Genomic DNA, 18,221 nt, shown 5'->3' on the forward strand with positions numbered 1-18,221 from the left:
GGATGACAAGTCACGGTTAAAAACATCCAAGATGTCCTTTTTATCCTCATACAATTCTCACATCACATAGCTCAAGTAAAACTTGTAGCACAACTTGAGAGAAACCTTTGATAACTATGCAGAGCAGAAGACTACGGGCAACGCTCTTACGGGGCCTACTAGTATTGGCTACCCCCGCAGTGGCAAGTTGTCCCTGCTCAACAGCACCTCAAGCATGTTCGATTCTCGCTTCGACGTTGCCAGCTGAAGCGTTCGTTGCCCCAAACTCGACGGGATACCAGACAGTTCAGAGTAGCTACTGGAGCGAAACGGCGGGCGATCTGAGCCCAGCTTGCATCGCACGGCCCCGGAACACGGAGCAAGTGGCCTCCGTCATAAAGGTACTCTCGTCCTGCGGTAAAAATGTCCGATTTGCTGTTACGAGCGGGGGTCATGGATCGTGGCCCGGCTGGTCCAGCACCGAGGGTGGAGTTCTCATCTCATTGGACTTGATTGATGGAGTCCAGAATGTAGCTGACAAGGGCTATGCTGTTGTAGGGCCTGGGGCGAGATGGGTTGATGTGTACGAGGCGCTTGAGCCTCACGGGGTGACTGTCATTGGGGGCCGATTCGCATCTATTGGCGTTGGGGGGCTGGCCGTTGGAGGAGGCATCAGCTACTTCACTGGGTTGCACGGCATGGCTTGTGACAATGTGCTTAACTACGAGGTTGTTCTTGCGGACGGGACCATCGCCAACGTCGACCAAGTATCCAAGCCCGACCTCTTCCGTGCACTCAAGGGCGGCGGAAACCAGTTTGGCATCGTGACGCGCTTCAGCCTCACGACATACAAGCAAACGACACAGGTTTGGGCTGGTATCTTGACCTTTTCTATCGACAAGGCCAACCAGGTCTTCAACGCCACACAGGCTTTCATCGCTAATTACGATCCTCTATCGCACATTTACCTCAGCATGGGAGGGGGCTCCAACCCTCAGCTGTCCTTTATAAACGTCTATGTCTTTTACAATGCCTCTTCTCCGCCGACCGGCGACGCCAATCCTTTTGCAGCCTTTTACGCAGCCAAACCCATCGCAGACACAACCTCCACACAAAGCTATTCGGCCCTCATAGCGTCAAACAACAATGGTAACACGCCCCAGAAACGTTGGTTGATCGGTGGCCACACATTTCCCAACCTCGTAGCGCCGCACGGCGCTGATTTGTACCTCCAGCAATGGCAGGAGTTCCGGGACATGGCAAACGCAACAGCAGCCGGCGATCAGGACCTCCTCTTTTCCATGGCGTTGGTGCCAGTACCAGCACTTGCGATGCGAGCCGGCGAGAACGTCACAGGCGTAAAGAACGTGCTTGGCCTTGAACCAAACGCTGGCGATGCTGTTTGGATCGACTACACGCTCGCCTGGCTGGAGGCCAAGCACGACAGTAAGATGTTCGAGTTTGTTGAGCGCATCAGCACGGTCGGAGATAAATTGGCAATGTCCTTTGCTCCTGGGGTATTCAGCACAAACGCCATCCCGGGCGCTGTTACTGCGAGGGAGGCGGAGTTCTACCGGACTAATCCACGGTACATGAATTATGCACTCCTGGACCAGCCTGTTCAGTCTAGTTACGGTAAGAAGAATGAAGAGTTCTTGAAGCGTGTGCAGAAGCGATATGACCCGGATGGGTTCTGGAGAAAGAACGGTGGTTTTCTGTGGGATTGATAAATATTCTTCTTTCGAAGGGGAGGGATATTTAAGGCTGTTACCGTCATAGGGAGGTTGGAACGTATGTAAACGACCCAAGTCAGGCTCAACTTGTAGCCTGATCAAGACTCAAGGCAGTCAACATGAGAGATGCTGTCTCCCTAGGGCAGGCATGCTTTATTACGAGGTAGTTTGCTCCTTTGGTGCTGGATCGGATCCCCTCCATTAACCTCACAGAGGTGGTGACACTGTATCAAATGACAATACTAACAATCGCATCAATAACATCTTCCAACCCATCATCATCGTCCTCGTTGCCATGTCTATCACTACCATCATCCCCATGATCCATCCCCATCCAGAACACTCATCGTGACGACCTCTCCACTTGAACCATGCTTGCAATGTCTCTTTACCTTCTTCTAGCACTTTTCGCAAAGTGTTTTGTCCCAGCACTTCTTGCAGCTCCATATCATCTGACCTCTCTTAAAGTCCTTCCAGCATGCCGAGCAGCCACTCAGTACAGAGGGTATGTACTTCGGGAGTGCTTTACCGGCGACGAGAGTGACTTGGGTTGATGTTGTTAATTGCGGGCAGGTTGTGCAGAAGAAGGCGTATGAAGAACAGTAGGTCGAGTGTAATGGGACGAGACCAAGTCCACAGACCGTGCAGCGTGTTGCGGTTACAAGTTCCACTCTTGTAATTTGTCGTTGAATGGGAATCTGAGGCTGTGTTTGTTAGCTGAGACGAGAATTACATACATACGATGAATCATGGCAGCCAAAGGACTAGCCGGAATAGCATTGTATCGTACATGATGCTGGTCGTGCGTTGATGCAAGAATACGATGGGGATGGTAAGACATGGCTCTGAATACAGTAGGTTCTTTAAAGATTAACCACGAATCATAAACAGAAACAGTCCGGGAAGCACCACGATGTTTTTTACAAGCGGTCTGTATTGGGGGGAATGGGAAATTGCCGAATTGGGAAAGCCGGCGAGGTTTGATTGGACCGAAGAGGAACGGTCAAAGGCTTCAACCAACCAGAGTCGAAGAGTCAGTCAACCAGCCTGAAAATATTCCACAATGGTTCTTTGCATCGGATCATATTGGAGTTGGTGAGTTTTTGAAGACGGTTGACAGGATGAGCCGTGAGTACCTGTCCAGCTAACATTATTGAGCTTTGATCAGCCTAAACATGAACCAATGTTCACCTCTTGATATTAGGCTCATCGGTTAAATCTCACTTTCACCAAATTCTTCACCGTCAACACTTTCCGCATCGCTCTTATCAATATTCTTTCTTTACTTCTCTGATATTTAAATCATTATTTGACGCATAACTGTTCTTTGTGACATGTATACCTGTCGAAGACTGACATAGAAATATTGCTGCCAACAGAACAAGACCTTGGGGCCCGAGCGTATAAAAGCCAGGCTGACGCATAGTTTCCTTCGAATTGCTGAAGCTTGTCTATTATCCATTTGAGTGACGAGAAGTTCGTCGACGGGGGTGTAGAGCAATGCAGAGCTGTCGCATTGCGATGGGGGTTGCGACATCTACAAGTAGATGAGCCAATCGTATTATTTAGCTATAAATAAATAACGTTGATAATAGAGTTATAATACAAGGGCTTATCAAACATTTACAAGCTGCCAAGACCGTATCCTGGAACTCGATGATGAAACCGGCCAAGAACTTTCCTATTGGCTCAACAAGTAATTATCAATGCACTCAGCAGCAGAAGATCAATGCGCAACTCAAACATCAACAAGCGGAACTTCAGTATCCGGAGTGAGATAAGATTCTATTCATTCTTTCTTCTATCTTAGCAGCAGTACTTTCAGAGTCCCAGTATATCATCATAATCATTATGTACCGCTCGCATTTGTTAATCCATGCACATCAATATATTCGTAAATTTTAACACCATCCCAATGTTCGTTCCGTAATGAATGAAAGTCAGACGAACATCATCACCATCCCTTCCCCAGTATAGTACAAGTTAAAAAAAGAGCCGTTATGAGGATAACATATCTCGAGTCGCGTCTTTCCGTCGCGTGGTTTCATGTCTATTGTTTTCAAACACTTGTGAAATCTAAGCGAAAGCACCGACAACAGACATTCCGAAGGCTTGGCAGAATTAGCGAGAGCACAGACGATGAGATGGGGGAGAGACTTACCGCCGAGGCCGATCCAGCAGAGAGCGGCGATCTTGTCCTTCTTCTTCATGAGGTGCTGGGCTTCCTCGGAAAGGAAGTCCTCAACCAGGAGGTTGACCAGAGCAGCGTAGATGAGAAGACCAGAAGAGCTGGGAATTGTTAGAGATGATTGATGCAAGTGGTTTGAGGCGAACTTACATAGAGTTGAAGACTCCAACCATGATAAGACCAAGTGCACTCTCGGGGTCGTAAGAGTTTCGGCTGGCGATTCCGATGGCTTGGCCGATAGGTGCAGTAGAACCGAAGGCCAGAACAAGAATCCAAGGTCGGAAGCTTCCGCGGGGATAAGGCACAGCAGCGATACGAGCTCCGAGGCCGAGACCCTCAAACATCTGATGGAACATGATGGCAGTGAGAAGGACAACGAGACCGTCAGTCGTCATGGCGATTGTCATTCCGACGAAGACAGAGTGGAAGAGGATACCTCCCTCGAGGAGGGTGATGTTCATCGACATTCGCTTGTAGGTAGCCTGATCAATTGTCTGACCCTCCTCGTCGAAGAAGGACTGGCTGACTTCGGGGCTAGGCTTGTCATCGATGACGGCTTGGTTGGAGTACTGAGTTGACTTGATCATGTCCATCATCTCAGAGCGCTGTCGAATGTATTGCTCGTAGAAGACGACGAACCAAGCAGGCATGGAAGAGTTGCTGTCCCGGTCGTAAGAGTAGGCGTGAGGCTTGTTCTCCTTCTCATACAGCTCGCGAGCCATAGCCTTCTCGTAGTCAACATCGTCGTAGTCGTCAGAAACATTAGAGTCGTTGCGAGTGTGAGAGTGGGTGAAGTTTGCAGTCTCGGGGAATGGGCGCTGAGGTCGAGGAGGAGGAGGCTGGACGACGGTGACTGTAGTGCCGGTCGGACCGCCGTGGGAGTGGCCGCCAGTCTTTGCGTTGAGGTAGAGCTCGACCATGAAGAGGAGGAACATGGCGACCATCATGATGACACCGGGCATGGCGGGGTAGATTTCGGTGAAGAGGTCGGGGAGACAAGGATCAGTGAGACTGCCGAATGCTGTAGGAAGCAACTATTGATGATTATTAGGTGAGTTTCGACCTGTATCTCGTGGGTACTCACATGAACGAAAGCAGTAGCAATCAAAACTCCAGTACCGAAATGCTTGCAAGCAAAAAAGACCTTGGGCGGCATCTTGAGCCACTTTATCCTCTTCGCAGCGACGGGGAAACCAGCGCCTGAGAATCATTAGCAATTAACATCTAATGTCAGAAAATAATTAACCTACCGAAAGCAGACACAGTAAACACGGCGACTGTGAAATTGTTAGATTGCCAAGCAAACACTTCGCTTGTCACGGTGGAGTAGTATGTAACAAGCTTTCAGCGCGTGGAGTACTTACAGAGACCTCCGACATGCAAGGCAAGAGGATAATCGTCACCCGTCCCCGATCCACCACATTGAGGCTTTGCAGAATCCATATCGAATAGAGATTGAACAGAAAGAACCGTTTCGTAACGATCGTGAGGAGCAGTTGAAGTTGTATTACCAAAAAGAAGAGAAACCAGTTCCCATTCGAATCGAAATATAAAGAAAAGAGACTAGAAACAAGCCAAGGAAGAATAGAAACAAAATTCCAGGGAAAGAGACAGAGAAAAACTCAATGAACACAAGGAAACGTACAAAGGAAATATATGTCGCCCAGGTACCAGCCTAGAACAGAGAGTGCAGGATAACGAGAGGAAAAGAAACCTAGCTTGGCGGGATCTCGGTTCATCTTTATACACTTCTTGGCGACGTTATAATAAACTATTTTAAGTTGGTGAATACAAATTGAGGCGACTTTTGAAGCGAAACGAGCATCGTCTCACGGCACAGTTTCAAGCGTCACTGTTTCACTCAGCTACGGTTTTTTTTTTTTACCCTCTGTTTTTTCCCCGGGAATACTGTGTAGCCGAGACCGTTTTGGTATGGCGTGGCGTCGCGGAGATCTGCGGCTACAGTTAAGCATGTTGCGGGAGCAGGGCAGATCTGGTGTCGCAGGTTCTAAATTCTACGACGTCGTATTGCAAATATACCCACCGCAGGGGGCGGAACGTCTAGTTTCCGGCGGTCCCCTTATTTCTTGGCCGTCTCAGTGTCTGTGGTGATCATCTGGGGAACGCGTCGTTTATACAGTAGATATCGGCACTTCTGAACGAGAGAGCCCCCACTGGTAGTAGACTAATAGTGTATCATGACCTGGGCATAATGGACTTGTCGCTCTTGGCAGTGTGTCACTGCCAACGCGGCCCTTCCCCCCCCCCCCCCCCCGCTCTCTTGGCTATCTAGAAATAGAGGCGAGAAAGCTTGGTATGCCAATTAAAGAACATGTTGGTTTCTACTAACGTCTTATCTGATAGACGAGGTTGGGGGAGACGCTGAATTGATCTGATAAGTTTCTATACTCCAGCCTTTTAAGTTTGACTAGTCTGCGCTCAGATTCTTGGCGTGTTACTCAGCGGAAAAGACTCGTTTTTCTCGAGGCCCTTTTGTGTTGAGAGGAGATTACGGAGTTCTCGCTTATCAATTGTATCAGATAACGTCTGCTGAGAAGATGCATTGTATCAATTGACTTGCAGAGTCGTATACAGAGAAAGATTGCGACTCTGTAATGACTCGATCTGGTTTCGGCTTGTGCCGTCGGGGAGCACGGGTCTCACTCCACAGTTTCTCTCGACGATGGGTCCTGAGGTGACCCCAGCCAGATGAGCAAATCCCCGAATCTAGAGCAAATGCCGTATAGCTTCAGTGAATTTGAGTGTAAATAACCTCAAATGCGACGAGATTTGCTGTGATTTCCTTGTTCAGTTTCTATCCTTTGATTGTTCTGTTATAACTGCAAACATAGCCACTTTGGTTGAAACAATCAACATCTAGAGATTCAAGATCATCCCTCGGCTATCCATTCGCGATCAACTCCATCTTTGTCAAACAAGCAAAGATCTCCGCACCGCAACTGTTTCAGTTCTCTACCGCGACATCACCATAACGCACGACGTCGAAGCGCCAGACTCCCCGCCACTTTAGCCCAAAGAGTTGAGGCGGCTCGAGAGAATACGCGCGGCACGCAGAAGGCGACTACCCTGGGGCATTAGCTTTCTTTTTGCGATATTGAGTTGTCCAGCACTCAAGAGTTATGTTAAGAGCTTGGGATTTTAGATTGAGAATTATTTACATAATGAGTATTTTTGTGATACTAAGAAACTGAAGCTTTTCACTTTTCACCCGGTAGAGAGCGATAATGCTCGACAGATAATTCTTGATGGGATTGAGATATTGAACTTTTCTGAAACGGAGAAGCTGAACCTGGCGTTCAAGGATCGCGACTTTGATCTTATCTTATCACTCATCTTCACGGCATGCACCGAAGTTCAGAGCCTTACAATCGACCACTATCATTCTATCATCCAAACGCAAGAACTCTCTCACCAGAAAGTTTCGCCAGTCAGCGAAAAGGGAATGACAGCAAACTCGCAGACACAAATTCCTCCTGGCATCTTTCATTTGCACCGCATGCTGCCTTTCTCACTACGCTTCAACGTGTGAATGGAGTCTTATTAGCTGCCTGCAGTAGTCTAGGGTACCCGCCCTACGCTTCATCTGGATCACTGCTCGTCAAACACCCATAACATCATAGCAATGCTTGCGCAAACGCCCACTCTCAAACCCTTGTTCTATGTGCATTATCTTCCTGCTTTTGAATGCGAATTTGACGTATATGAGATAAGAAGAGGACTGGAGCATCTTCGCCATTCCTTGACTAAATTAACGCTCAACTTGACTATTATGCAGAGGACTGATTGATTTCTCTGAGCATGAATGGCCGCTGACTCACGGTCGCATTGATGATCTTGGATAGTTTCTGTCACTAAGGAGTCTTGAAATTCCTCTCACTTTTTTTCATGGCCATACAGCATCAGAGATTTGACAACCATTAGCCGGTCCCCCACCACCAGATCCCATCTCTCTTACCATCAAAGAAACTGATGAATGAGTATAATGCCTTGAAAGAACTCTACACCGAAGTATCAATCAGAGATATGTTGCGCACGTTTCTCAGCTACGGTTCCAGATCATCTACTCTCAGTTTACGCCACGCCTACTTTCATCGCTACCCCGCAAACTGGGACTATGAAAATCTCTTCAAGGGCCCTGTGAAGGGATATTACGAGGATTGGAAGCTTATGGATTGCAAGTACGGCAGTCGATGGGTTCTTGCGGAGAGATAGATCACCTGGCGGAAACAAAAATCGCTTGATGATCTGATCTGTGGAGAATGGAGGATGTTGTGGTTTCGGGGGTTTGTTTCACCCGCTTTCGCTAGATTTCTGAAACGCGATGCGTTGCAGAATGGGCAAAACAAAAGGACCCTGATTTTGAGACGGCAATTAAGTAATTGTTTGTAGATGGGAATTGCATGTGGAATTTCACATGGTTGATTGATTGCCGAGCCTAGCATATTTATAGAGATTGATCACGCGGCAGCAAGAGTTGCCTCTGCTGGGGGGATCGGGTCGCTATTGAACCTCCAATGGATGCCAAGATGTCTGTTAGCTTATCAATATGTTATTTGCTCATCACACATTCGTAAACTTGGTGGCCGAAGCGGCGCTTGGGCTAGTCATCTATTCCCATTTCGCGTTTATTCGCAGCGGAGGGACCTCTGTTCAATGCATTCTGTTGAAGAAATTTATATTCATACTTATTTATCATCAAGTCATCTAAACAGGCCGTAACACCAAAGTTGATTTCGTAGCTTGGTTCCAGACCTAAAGCTCATAAGTCGTCAAGACAGCCGCGTGGTCAGAGAACCACTCATTTTCCTTATGGTTAGGCTCAGCCTTAGGCTCACCAACAACAACGGTGTGAGAGTCAGTGACTTTTAGGCCCTTGCCCTTGTGCAGAATAAAGTCAATTCGGTCCAGAGGCTCAGGCTTGCCGTAGCCACCGTTCCAGATATAGATGGGCGACCATGTAATGCCCTGCTCCTTGACGGGGTCGGGATGAGCGACGCGGAATGAGTCGATGAGGCCCTTCTCCTTGGGAAGAACGGAGGTAGGCCATTGGATGTTGGTGTATCCGCAATTCTTCTCCTTCAAACCATCGACATAGTCGAGATGAGAGGGGGCGTTGAAGTCGCCAACGAAGAACACAGGGATATCATCAGCATTATCAAGCTGGCTCTTCATTCCCTCAAGGGTCGCCTTCATTTGAGGAGTGCGACCGGACTCGGCTTCTCGCTGAATGATCTTATCGACAGGCAGATGATAATAGCATGTGTCGTAAGGTCCATAGGGGGTATAGCCCAGATGAGCAACGAAGAAGTTGATCTGTTGGTTCTCGCCATCGAGAGCAATTCTTACACCACCAGAACGAGCAGGACCGCTGATTACACCGTAGTCCTCGACGATGGGATACTTGCTAAGAACACCGACATCACCACCGCTGGACCAGTGATACCAGCCCAGAGCATCAGCGAGGCGAGAAACATGGCGGCCCTGCTGGTCTTCCTGAATACCGACCACATCGGCGCCGGAAGAGGCGAGGAACTTGACCTGCTTGTCGTGGTAGCTGGTAACCATAGTACCGCCGTTCCACATGTTGAGAGTGAGGACCTTGAGCTCGCTTAGCAGAGCCTTGCCAGAGCCAGCAACGTTGATGGTGAAGACACCGGAAGAGGCGGAATCCCTTCCAGTGGCGCGAACGGTGAAGACGGCTTTATCGGCGCTTGAAGTAGGCGTTCCAGAGACGATACCATCAGCGCTGATCTTGATCCAGTCAACATTAGAACCCTCGGTGGAGAATTTCATGGTGCCGCCTCCACCGCGGACAAGACCTCTAATGCTATGAGAGTAACCATCACCCACACGGGCCTTAGGGAGAGAAATGTCAGAAACAATAAACTTCACATCACCATCGAGCTCGCGACCCTTGATGATCTGAAGAGGGGGTGCAAGCCACGAGTAACCGCCATTCGCCAGGAAGAAAGCAGTGTAGTTTCCAGGCTCCAGGCTTCCAAAGTCAAGCTGCACATCGCCCTTGTCATGAGGCGCCCACTTCCACTTGATGGAGTTGGACGAGCCCTTCTTCTGGTCCACGGGCCCGCCGCCGGCGCTGTAGTACAGACCAATCCAGTTGGCGAGGTTGGGGGTTGAGGTCTGGTACTCAAAGGTCCATAATGGCTTGTCGGTGTTGAGGGATAAAGAGCCCGACGCATCCGCGGGTTCTTGGGCTAGGACTGATGGGCAGAGGAGCCACAGGGCGGAAGCCACTGCGATAAGAGGGGATTGGAATCTCATGGTGACGTTGAAAATTCTCTCGTGAGAAATGGGCGGGAAAAAGAGGTGAGGCTCGCTTACGCACGCGGCACGGCACTAGTAGATAAGAAGACAAAGCGGCGTTATCCTCACGGGCAGAGACAAAAAAAAGCAGGGTATTCACAGAGGGCTTTATATGGGAAAATATTCACAAGAATAGTAAATGGCGAAATATCGATATCGATGCATGCATGGAGTGGGAAAAGAGAGGAATGACCATGCCAAGTTTCGAAACGAGCCAATGCTTGGTTCCCCTCAAGCCACGCATTCGAATGACGTGTGAGCAGTCCGTGTTGGTCCTAGGTCGATCGGCGTCGGAGATCCCCACTTGCGGAGACGAGTCCACTCTTTTATCCGTGCATCCGCCCCCGAGAGTCACTAGATCCCTATCGTCCGACATCGTGACTCGGCAAGTGGCATCACGAGAGCCTTTCATTGGGCTGATGACCAGTGTACAGAGTAGCCTTATCAGATCTGCCGGCTGCCCACTCTAGTTGTAACCCAAAAAATAAGTCTATCCAGTAATGCTCCGGGATGAGGAACTTTTTGAGATGCGAGTGTAGCACGACGTTTTTGTTGTGGCCAAAATGATAACGGTGTTCTTTTGCCGCTGGCTTGGCTTCTTGGGAGTTGAGACAATGAGAAATGGGGGGCCATGGGGGCCATGGGGCACAGGGACATCAGGCGGGGGCATTTATTGGACCTCGCAATAGTTGCAGTGGTGGATGTTACCCAGAGGGCTTGGTATGATAGGCTGATATGGTGGTCGCGGGGTCCGATACGATATCCTTTTTGTGTTCGGAGGGGGTTGGTAGAATCTGCAGTGTTTTGTTACCCAAGATACTTGTACTTCGAACCATGGATGTCTGCATTCGATCGGAACAAAAGGACCTAGCTGTTGAGATAACGACTTCATAAATGAGGTGGCGAAGTATGATATTTTCAAAACGGCCTCTTGCATCTTGGCCATTACTGGAATTGGCTGGCTTTACTGAGTATGCCGCCTGTGAGCTATGACAATGTAGACTGACGGTCTAAGCTAACCAAGCATCTCTCACAAAGGCAAGTGCCTCATCAGCAAAAGACTCCCATCTCTTCTCATCAAATTCAAAGCCATGATCCTCGCCAGCAACAGGGTCATACCGCACAACAGTCTCTGGTAGTTTCTCAGCCACGAGATCAATGAACTTCTGAGAGCCGCGGATAGGCACTGTCGAGTCATCATCTCCATGCATGATCCATCTACATTTAGTCAGTTCTGTCCTCATCTTCACGGAGTTCAAAGCGACCTACATATGCTTGGGCAACTCCGCACCAGTTTCGATTCGTTCGAGAGGATGGAACTCTGTCTTGTCAAGACCCTTGTTGTCCAGCATGTGAGATGAGAAAATACCCCGCTGACAGGCTGCGACTGCGAAAGGAGTTCTCTCTAAACCAGCTCTTGATTCGGGATCTATGCGCATCTTTTCGATCCAAGCTAGAGTATCTTCAATTGATGGGATTTCTTCTAGCGGCATGCGCAGCACAGTTGGCTCGTCAGGGAGTGCACCTTGAATGTAAAGTCTGTCTTTGGTGTCCAACAGAGGGTAAACGACAGCAAGAGAGTGAAAGTCGGCGGGATGAGAAAGGGCAAGCTGAACAGAGCAGTATCCACTGTTAAGAGCGTTAGCTACACGTCTTTCTTTTTGGTCGCTTAACTTACCCAGCTGATCCGCCAGCCAGGAGGACATGAGAAAGGTCGATAGAATGACCAGGGGCCTTCTCCTTCAAGATACCTGGCAACTCATTTTTTGTCCACTGCCAGCCATCTTCGACATCCTCAAGCACATCATCCAGACCATTTGCAGAAGGTAACAGTCTGTAGTCGGGGGAGACGATGATGGCAGAGTTTTGGAGCGCAAGCTTGTCAACCCATTTTGGGAAGAAAGGAGCGAACAAACCACTTCCCATGACGAGAAATCCACCGTGGATGTTATATATGATTGGGTGGTGACCTGGCTTGAGGTTCTTGGGGATCAGAATGGCTGTTTTGATATCATGAGATGAGACAGTTTTGAATCTTGGCGATGTCAGCTATTATTCAGGACGGTTCGAGATCTGGGACTTACGTCTCTTCTATGATGTTGTAAGACTCAAAGACTGAATCGTCGTTCCAAGGGATAGACATGATGCTTGGTGGTAAAATAGTCAGGACTTGAGTTTAGTGTAGAAGCAGAGTGCTTGTTGACGGTTTGTGAGTTGGATGATTTCCATTATACGAAACATGATTCGGATATATATAGTTCGTCCAAACTGACTCTGAATTGAAGATTTCGAAGCGGGATCTTGTGTTCCTTGTGGGTAAGGTCTTACGACTTTCGTTGTCATCCACTTGCGTGGCTTTTTAGTAATGTGAGCGCCGAAGTCTCACCAATTCAATTAATAAGGCGGAAGCTGATGCTCCGTCTCTAGTCATCATGGCCCACTTTAACGGAAGACAACCATCCGCTCATTGACATACCTTACATTAAACAGCCAGCATGAACCTGGCATCAAGTAAAATAAAAAGGAAGAGCATGATCTTCAAAGTAACAATTAATCTTCACCCATTCCATCCTGGAATTACCTACTTCAATACTCATTTAAAATGCATCTCTCTTCTCATACCTGGATGCGGCCCGAGCCTCTTGAGCAGACCCTTCAGAGGCTCGTCCGCCTCGGTTACACCAGCATTGAATTGGCCGGCGAGCCCGATCAATTTCCCATCGGACCAACCCACGATCTTCTTCAAAAATACAATATCAAGTGCTGGGGAACCGTGACAGTCATGCACGGCAAGCGAAACCTCCTCGCCTCTGATCCTCAACAACGCCGAGATACCATCGAGTACATGAAGCAAGTCGTCAACATGTCCGCTGAGCTCGGCGGCCAGATCACCACCGTCGTCCCTGGCACCGTCGGCACTATTATCCCTTCTTCTACGCCGGAGAATGAATGGAAGTGGGCTGTAGAGGCCCTCCGTGAAGTTGCTGCTTTTGCGCAGGAAAAGAGTATCAAGATTGGTCTTGAACCGTTGAATAGGTTTGAGACTTACTTCCTCAATCGCTCAAACCAAGCTCTTGCTCTCGCCGATGAGGTTGGATACGGCGTCGGTATCGCCTTTGATCCATTCCACCTTGCACTTGAGGAGAAGGATCTTATTACAGCTATCCACGCATGCAAATCGCGTATCGTTGATTTTCACGTAGGCGATAATAACCGACTCGCACCGGGAGATGGATCTTTCGACTGGCCCAAGATTATGAAAGCTCTCGCTGAAGTTGGCTACGATGGTGGGCTGGCCGTTGAGTTTATGCCAGCTATTGATCGAACGCCCGTTGGGGATTATGGCAAGGCTCAGTTGGAGACAGGAGAGGTGGATGTTACGCCTGACCAGCTGCAGTTCATTATCGATCACGGGTCGGGTTTGCTGTCTGAGACTTATTATACGGAGCTTTTGAAGAGATCTGCTGAGACGTTGGCACCATATGTTGAGAAATAGACTTGCGAATCTGGAGGAATCAGCTCAGCAGCCATTCACGGAGAACATTCTGTTTTTTCAATGCGAGTTTCCAAAGAAATGATAGCTTTGCAATTGAACTTGGGTATCATCGTCTGCTAGTTGCCCTTTTATCTAACCGCCCCAGATGCCGTCTAGTATTCTTGCCAGTAGATGTATAGAAATGTTGAATCATGTCGTAAAACCCTATTGTTGTATTCTCCGATCTTGCTTTCTCTTCTTAATACTTACACATTCTGGTGTGGCAAAAGATTTTAACCAAACAAAAAGTGCAAACCCTTCTCAAACCAGTTTCTGTAAGGTTATTAGCATCTTGTCATTCTTTAAAGAGGCAGATATACGTACGCTGGTGGTTTGGGCACATAGTTTCTCTCGTACTCTTCAATCGGGGCCAAGTTATGTCGTAAATCGATTTCGGTTGGCTTAACAATCTTTGTTTTGTGCGCAATCTTCCATCCGACATAGAATACTGGGAATAGTCCAACTGATGTGTATCTGTGGGTGTCAGTTGTATTCTCGTCGTATTCACGGAGATACTTACGAGAACAGGAAGCTCGGAATATCCCACATCCCAGGCAAGAAAACAGTGTATCCTCCAACAAATACCATGATGAAAGTTGCAACTAGTCCGACGTACGCAGCATATGGCATAAACCACGCGCGATAGGGCAACGTCGAGCGGTCGAAACCCTGCACCTTTGTTGCACGATAAAAGCAAAGGTATGTAAGACAGATGACGGAGAAGTTGATCAGCTGAGATGCTGTGACCAAGGACACAAACCAACTCAGAACAACAGCTGAGCTGTTGGAGAGCTGAAGGAAAGATAGCAGAGCGATGAGCAGCACCACAAGGACGCAGTAAATGGGAACACCGGTCCTGGTACAGATTTTCAAAAAGCGCGGTGCTTTCCCTTCAAGCGCAAGGCCATACAAAGATCTCGTCGCACAAAACACATAGGAGTTGCCGGCGGAAAACGCCGACACCAGAATCATGGCGTTGACGATATGCGGCAGAACCCGGATCCCAAGACGGTCCATGGCGATAACGTACGGTGAAGCAGCAGCTCCGGACTTGCCATCCCCAAAAGCAGCAATCATGTTTGGGTCGTCGTAAGGCACGAGAATGCCCACGCAGAGGGATCCAAGCACGAAGAAGAATGTCAGCCGGTAAAACACCGTCTTGAAAGCCCGGGGCAGAATCTTGCGAGGGTTCTCGGCTTCTCCAGCTGCCATTGCGACATAATCGGGACCAGCGATAGAAAAGGCAGCTTGGATGAGACAGCCCACAAAGCCCACGAATTTACCCAAGGCACCGTCGTAGTAAAGTTCCGCGAACGCCCCAGGACTTTTCCAGTAGGTGAATCCGAACGCATCTTTCTGCGGATTCCCACCAACCATGACGATAAACGTAAAGAAAATGAGGCCAACGATCAAGATGACTTTTCCAATAGCAGCCCAAAACTCGGTCTCGCCGAAATACTGAATCGCCATGAGGTTGATGAGTGCATACAGCACGATAATCACAGCGATAGTAGCCCCAACAGGAATCGCATCGGTCCAGAATTGAAGAATGAAATGGCAAGCTGTTACCTCAAAGGGTACTAACGCAGCTTCGAATATGAAGAAATTCCAGCCGGAAGCAAAACCGAGAGCTTCGTCGACGTAGATACCGGCAAACCGGACGAACGGAGACGAGATTGGCGTGTAAGAGACCATTTCGGCGATGCACATTGTGATTGTGAGGACGATTAGACACCAGAAGGAGAAGGCGATGAAAAGACTTCCTGGACCGCCTTGCATTAGACCTTTGCCGATTTGGACCTGAGAGCAGTATTAGCCATGGGTCAATTGTTGCGTTGGAAGCTTCAGTCGTAGAGTTGAAGACAACATACAAAAAGAACGGTGCCAATGGTTCCTCCGATTCCAATGAGTTGAATATGCCGGCCCTTGAGCCTTCTATGCGTTTCATCGCCATAGACAGTCTGAACTCCAAGCTGGTCCTCAGTGGCGAGCTGAGGTGCTTCGGATTTAGACTCCTTTTCGGGATCGGGAATAGCAGCCATCTTAGCTGATGTCGCGTGCTCAACCAAAATGAGGAATGATACTTTTCAGAAAACCTGGTTAAAAGGGATAAATTAGGATAAGAAAATAACGCAGCCGAGGTTTTTTATTTCCTTGCCTTGTCCCCATTGTGTAACATTTTTTTTTGTGCCTTCACCCCATACGGAGTAGGCCGAGGTCTGCGGGGATGATTGGAGCATTATCTTTGCGGGATCAACCCTTAAAGAGAGATAGCTCGGGGGGGGGCGAACTGGGGATGCGGGTCGGTTCTAGACTTTTACTCGCTAGACACGTGAAGAGGATAAGCAGTTGAATTGAAGAGGATGCGATTGGAAAGCTTGGCGGTCTTGGGAGGAGATATGGGGTGATAAGGTCGGATTGCCTGATGCAGCTTAGTGAGGCTGTAGGAGACTCGACTCCACTGTCTTGGGCAAAGGTTGGTTGCAACACTCATGAATGCAATAAAGTTGATTTTTACAGTAGTATCTCACTAATACATCTTACAGAACATTATTTATGAGTATTGAGAACCTATGAAGAAGCCTTTGGAGTTAGTTCTTATCACTGAGAGCTTGCCATTGTGCTAAAACTGCAGCAAGAATCATGAGGTTGATAGTAGGAACCATTCTCTATGACTAGAGCCCAAGGAAAGACTAACTTTCGGCCCGCAGGCACCGCCCTTGATGTTTATTTGATCAACTCACCATCAGATCTGCTTTAAAGTTGCGGGGTAGACTCTTTATACTGCCTGGTCAACTCATCGATACCACCTAAATTCAGGATAAGAATGCTGACATATCCACCGACGCCCGCGGGAGCCGAGAAACGCGAGATCCAAAGCTGTTTATAAACCTGCACCGATCCACATCAGCGACAAGCATATAATTGACTTTGACATCGCTTTAACCCCTATAGCGCATAATTCGAAACCATGGCATCAGGTACCCACATGGTCACCGGCGGCAGTGGCTTTATCGCCATCCATCTCGTCAATCAGCTCCTACAAGCAGGATATAACGTGCACACTACTGTACGCGACTTGACCAACACGCGAAAAGTCCAGCCGCTACAAAATCTGCAAGAGAAATACCCCGGAAAGCTATATCTATTTGAAGCAGATCTTCTCAAGCCAGGTTCATTTGAACCGGCTATGAAAGATTGCTCGGTGGTTCATCATGTTGCTTCTCCATTCTTGATGGCTGAGAAGATCAAGGATGGACAGAAGGATATGGTAGATCCTGCGTTGCAAGGAACGCGAAATGTTTTGAACAGTGTGAACGGCACTGAAAGTGTTAAGCGGGTGGTTTTGACATCTACTAGTAAGAAGCCAATTTGTACAAACCTACAGTCATTAACATGCATGCTTCAGTTGGCGCTATCTTCGGAGACTACATCGATGTGAAGAGTATGAAAGACAACATCTTGGCTGAGAGCTACTTTAACGAATCAAGCTCCGTTACCCACAATCCATATCACTATTCCAAAGTCGTCGCCGAGAAAGAAGCCTGGAAAATTCAAAAGGCTCAATCACGCTGGGACATGGTAGTCATCTGCCCCGGACTAGTCCTCGGTCCCTCCCTCACAGCTGGATCAGATTCCGGAAGTCTTTTCTTGCTTGATGAGCTATTCAGCGGCCAGCTTTGGTTTGGCGTTCCCGATCTGAGTTTCTGCACCGTTGACGTGAGGGAGGTAGCTACAGCGCATATCAGGGCAGCAGAGACGGAGTCTGCGCAGGGGCGATACATCGTCTGTGATAGAGAGATGGTGAGGTTTGTGGATATCTCGAAGCAGATACGACCTCAGGCGAAGCGGCGCTGGGCTCTTCCGCGCCATACGCTGCCGAATTTACTGATTCGGGTCGTCGGGCCTCTGTTTGGGCTGACGCAGAAGTGGATGCGGGCGAATCTTGGTGTGAGGTTTGAGGTTGGCAATGAGCGTGGGATTAAGGAACTTGGGATAGTCTACCGGCCTCTGAGCGAGACGCTGGATGATCACTACAAGTCATGGCTGGTTCAGAAGATACCTACGTCAGTGAGGTGACGGGATATAGATTCTGTTCAGCAATAGTTCTGTGCATACCTAATTAGTGGATTTAATTAAGACCCTTGTGTTTTCGTTTAATCACCTCAGGTATTCTCGGTCATGGTATCGGCAGGCTGCAGCTCTAGCTCTAGTAGTGTTAGTTCTAGATGTCTTCAGAAAGTCTTTGTAGATCAGGGCAATCCGCATCTCCAAGGTAAAAAGATGAGAAAAATGAATGGGCAAAATCAAATCTCACACTTAATCCTTAATAGCCCTACCAAAGATGAACTGTTGTAAGCAGAGGGTATAAATAAAATCTCCTGGTCGAAGGCGCTCTAGGGTGTCTTACTTTTGAAGCTTTTCGTCATGACCCAAGTTC

The 18,221-nt window shown here is 48.4% G+C and overlaps 7 protein-coding genes across 7 annotated transcripts; 3 read left to right on the forward strand and 4 right to left on the reverse strand.

The window, feature by feature from the left end:
* Window positions 1-116: 116 nt before the first annotated feature.
* FSUBG_8031 (6-hydroxy-d-nicotine oxidase) lies at window positions 117-1,706 on the forward strand (the record flags this gene model as incomplete). The annotated part of the gene is made up of 1 exon (XM_036686399.1): window positions 117-1,706. The coding sequence occupies one exon, from the start codon at window positions 117-119 to the stop codon at window positions 1,704-1,706; it is 1,590 nt and encodes a 529-aa protein (XP_036536435.1).
* A 2,082-nt stretch (window positions 1,707-3,788) lies between these two features.
* Window positions 3,789-5,343, reverse strand: FSUBG_8032 (low affininty zinc transporter; the record flags this gene model as incomplete). Its single annotated transcript, XM_036686400.1, has 6 exons — window positions 3,789-3,823; window positions 3,874-4,001; window positions 4,051-4,934; window positions 4,985-5,100; window positions 5,151-5,177; window positions 5,265-5,343. 6 exons carry the CDS (start codon window positions 5,341-5,343, stop codon window positions 3,789-3,791), a joined length of 1,269 nt encoding a protein of 422 aa, XP_036536436.1.
* Window positions 5,344-8,673: 3,330 nt separating this feature from the next.
* Window positions 8,674-10,203, reverse strand: FSUBG_8033 (endonuclease exonuclease phosphatase family; the record flags this gene model as incomplete). Its single annotated transcript, XM_036686401.1, has 1 exon — window positions 8,674-10,203. One exon carries the CDS (start codon window positions 10,201-10,203, stop codon window positions 8,674-8,676), a length of 1,530 nt encoding a protein of 509 aa, XP_036536437.1.
* Window positions 10,204-11,190: 987 nt separating this feature from the next.
* On the reverse strand, window positions 11,191-12,388 carry FSUBG_8034 (alpha beta hydrolase fold-3; the record flags this gene model as incomplete). Its single annotated transcript, XM_036686402.1, has 5 exons — window positions 11,191-11,232; window positions 11,280-11,463; window positions 11,515-11,874; window positions 11,924-12,280; window positions 12,330-12,388. 5 exons carry the CDS (start codon window positions 12,386-12,388, stop codon window positions 11,191-11,193), a joined length of 1,002 nt encoding a protein of 333 aa, XP_036536438.1.
* Window positions 12,389-12,847: 459 nt separating this feature from the next.
* Window positions 12,848-13,741, forward strand: FSUBG_8035 (D-tagatose 3-epimerase; the record flags this gene model as incomplete). The annotated part of the gene is made up of 1 exon (XM_036686403.1): window positions 12,848-13,741. The coding sequence occupies one exon, from the start codon at window positions 12,848-12,850 to the stop codon at window positions 13,739-13,741; it is 894 nt and encodes a 297-aa protein (XP_036536439.1).
* A 272-nt stretch (window positions 13,742-14,013) lies between these two features.
* On the reverse strand, window positions 14,014-15,822 carry FSUBG_8036 (carnitine transporter; the record flags this gene model as incomplete). The annotated part of the gene is made up of 4 exons (XM_036686404.1): window positions 14,014-14,053; window positions 14,105-14,254; window positions 14,301-15,580; window positions 15,652-15,822. The coding sequence occupies 4 exons, from the start codon at window positions 15,820-15,822 to the stop codon at window positions 14,014-14,016; spliced, it is 1,641 nt and encodes a 546-aa protein (XP_036536440.1).
* A 929-nt stretch (window positions 15,823-16,751) lies between these two features.
* On the forward strand, window positions 16,752-18,139 carry FSUBG_8037 (cinnamyl-alcohol dehydrogenase; the record flags this gene model as incomplete). The annotated part of the gene is made up of 3 exons (XM_036686405.1): window positions 16,752-17,139; window positions 17,190-17,847; window positions 18,115-18,139. The coding sequence occupies 3 exons, from the start codon at window positions 16,752-16,754 to the stop codon at window positions 18,137-18,139; spliced, it is 1,071 nt and encodes a 356-aa protein (XP_036536441.1).
* Between the last annotated feature and the right edge of the window lie 82 nt (window positions 18,140-18,221).

Source organism: Fusarium subglutinans (assembly GCF_013396075.1).
Source record: "Fusarium subglutinans strain NRRL 66333 chromosome Unknown NRRL66333_c0000107, whole genome shotgun sequence".
NCBI lineage: Eukaryota > Fungi > Ascomycota > Sordariomycetes > Hypocreales > Nectriaceae > Fusarium > Fusarium subglutinans.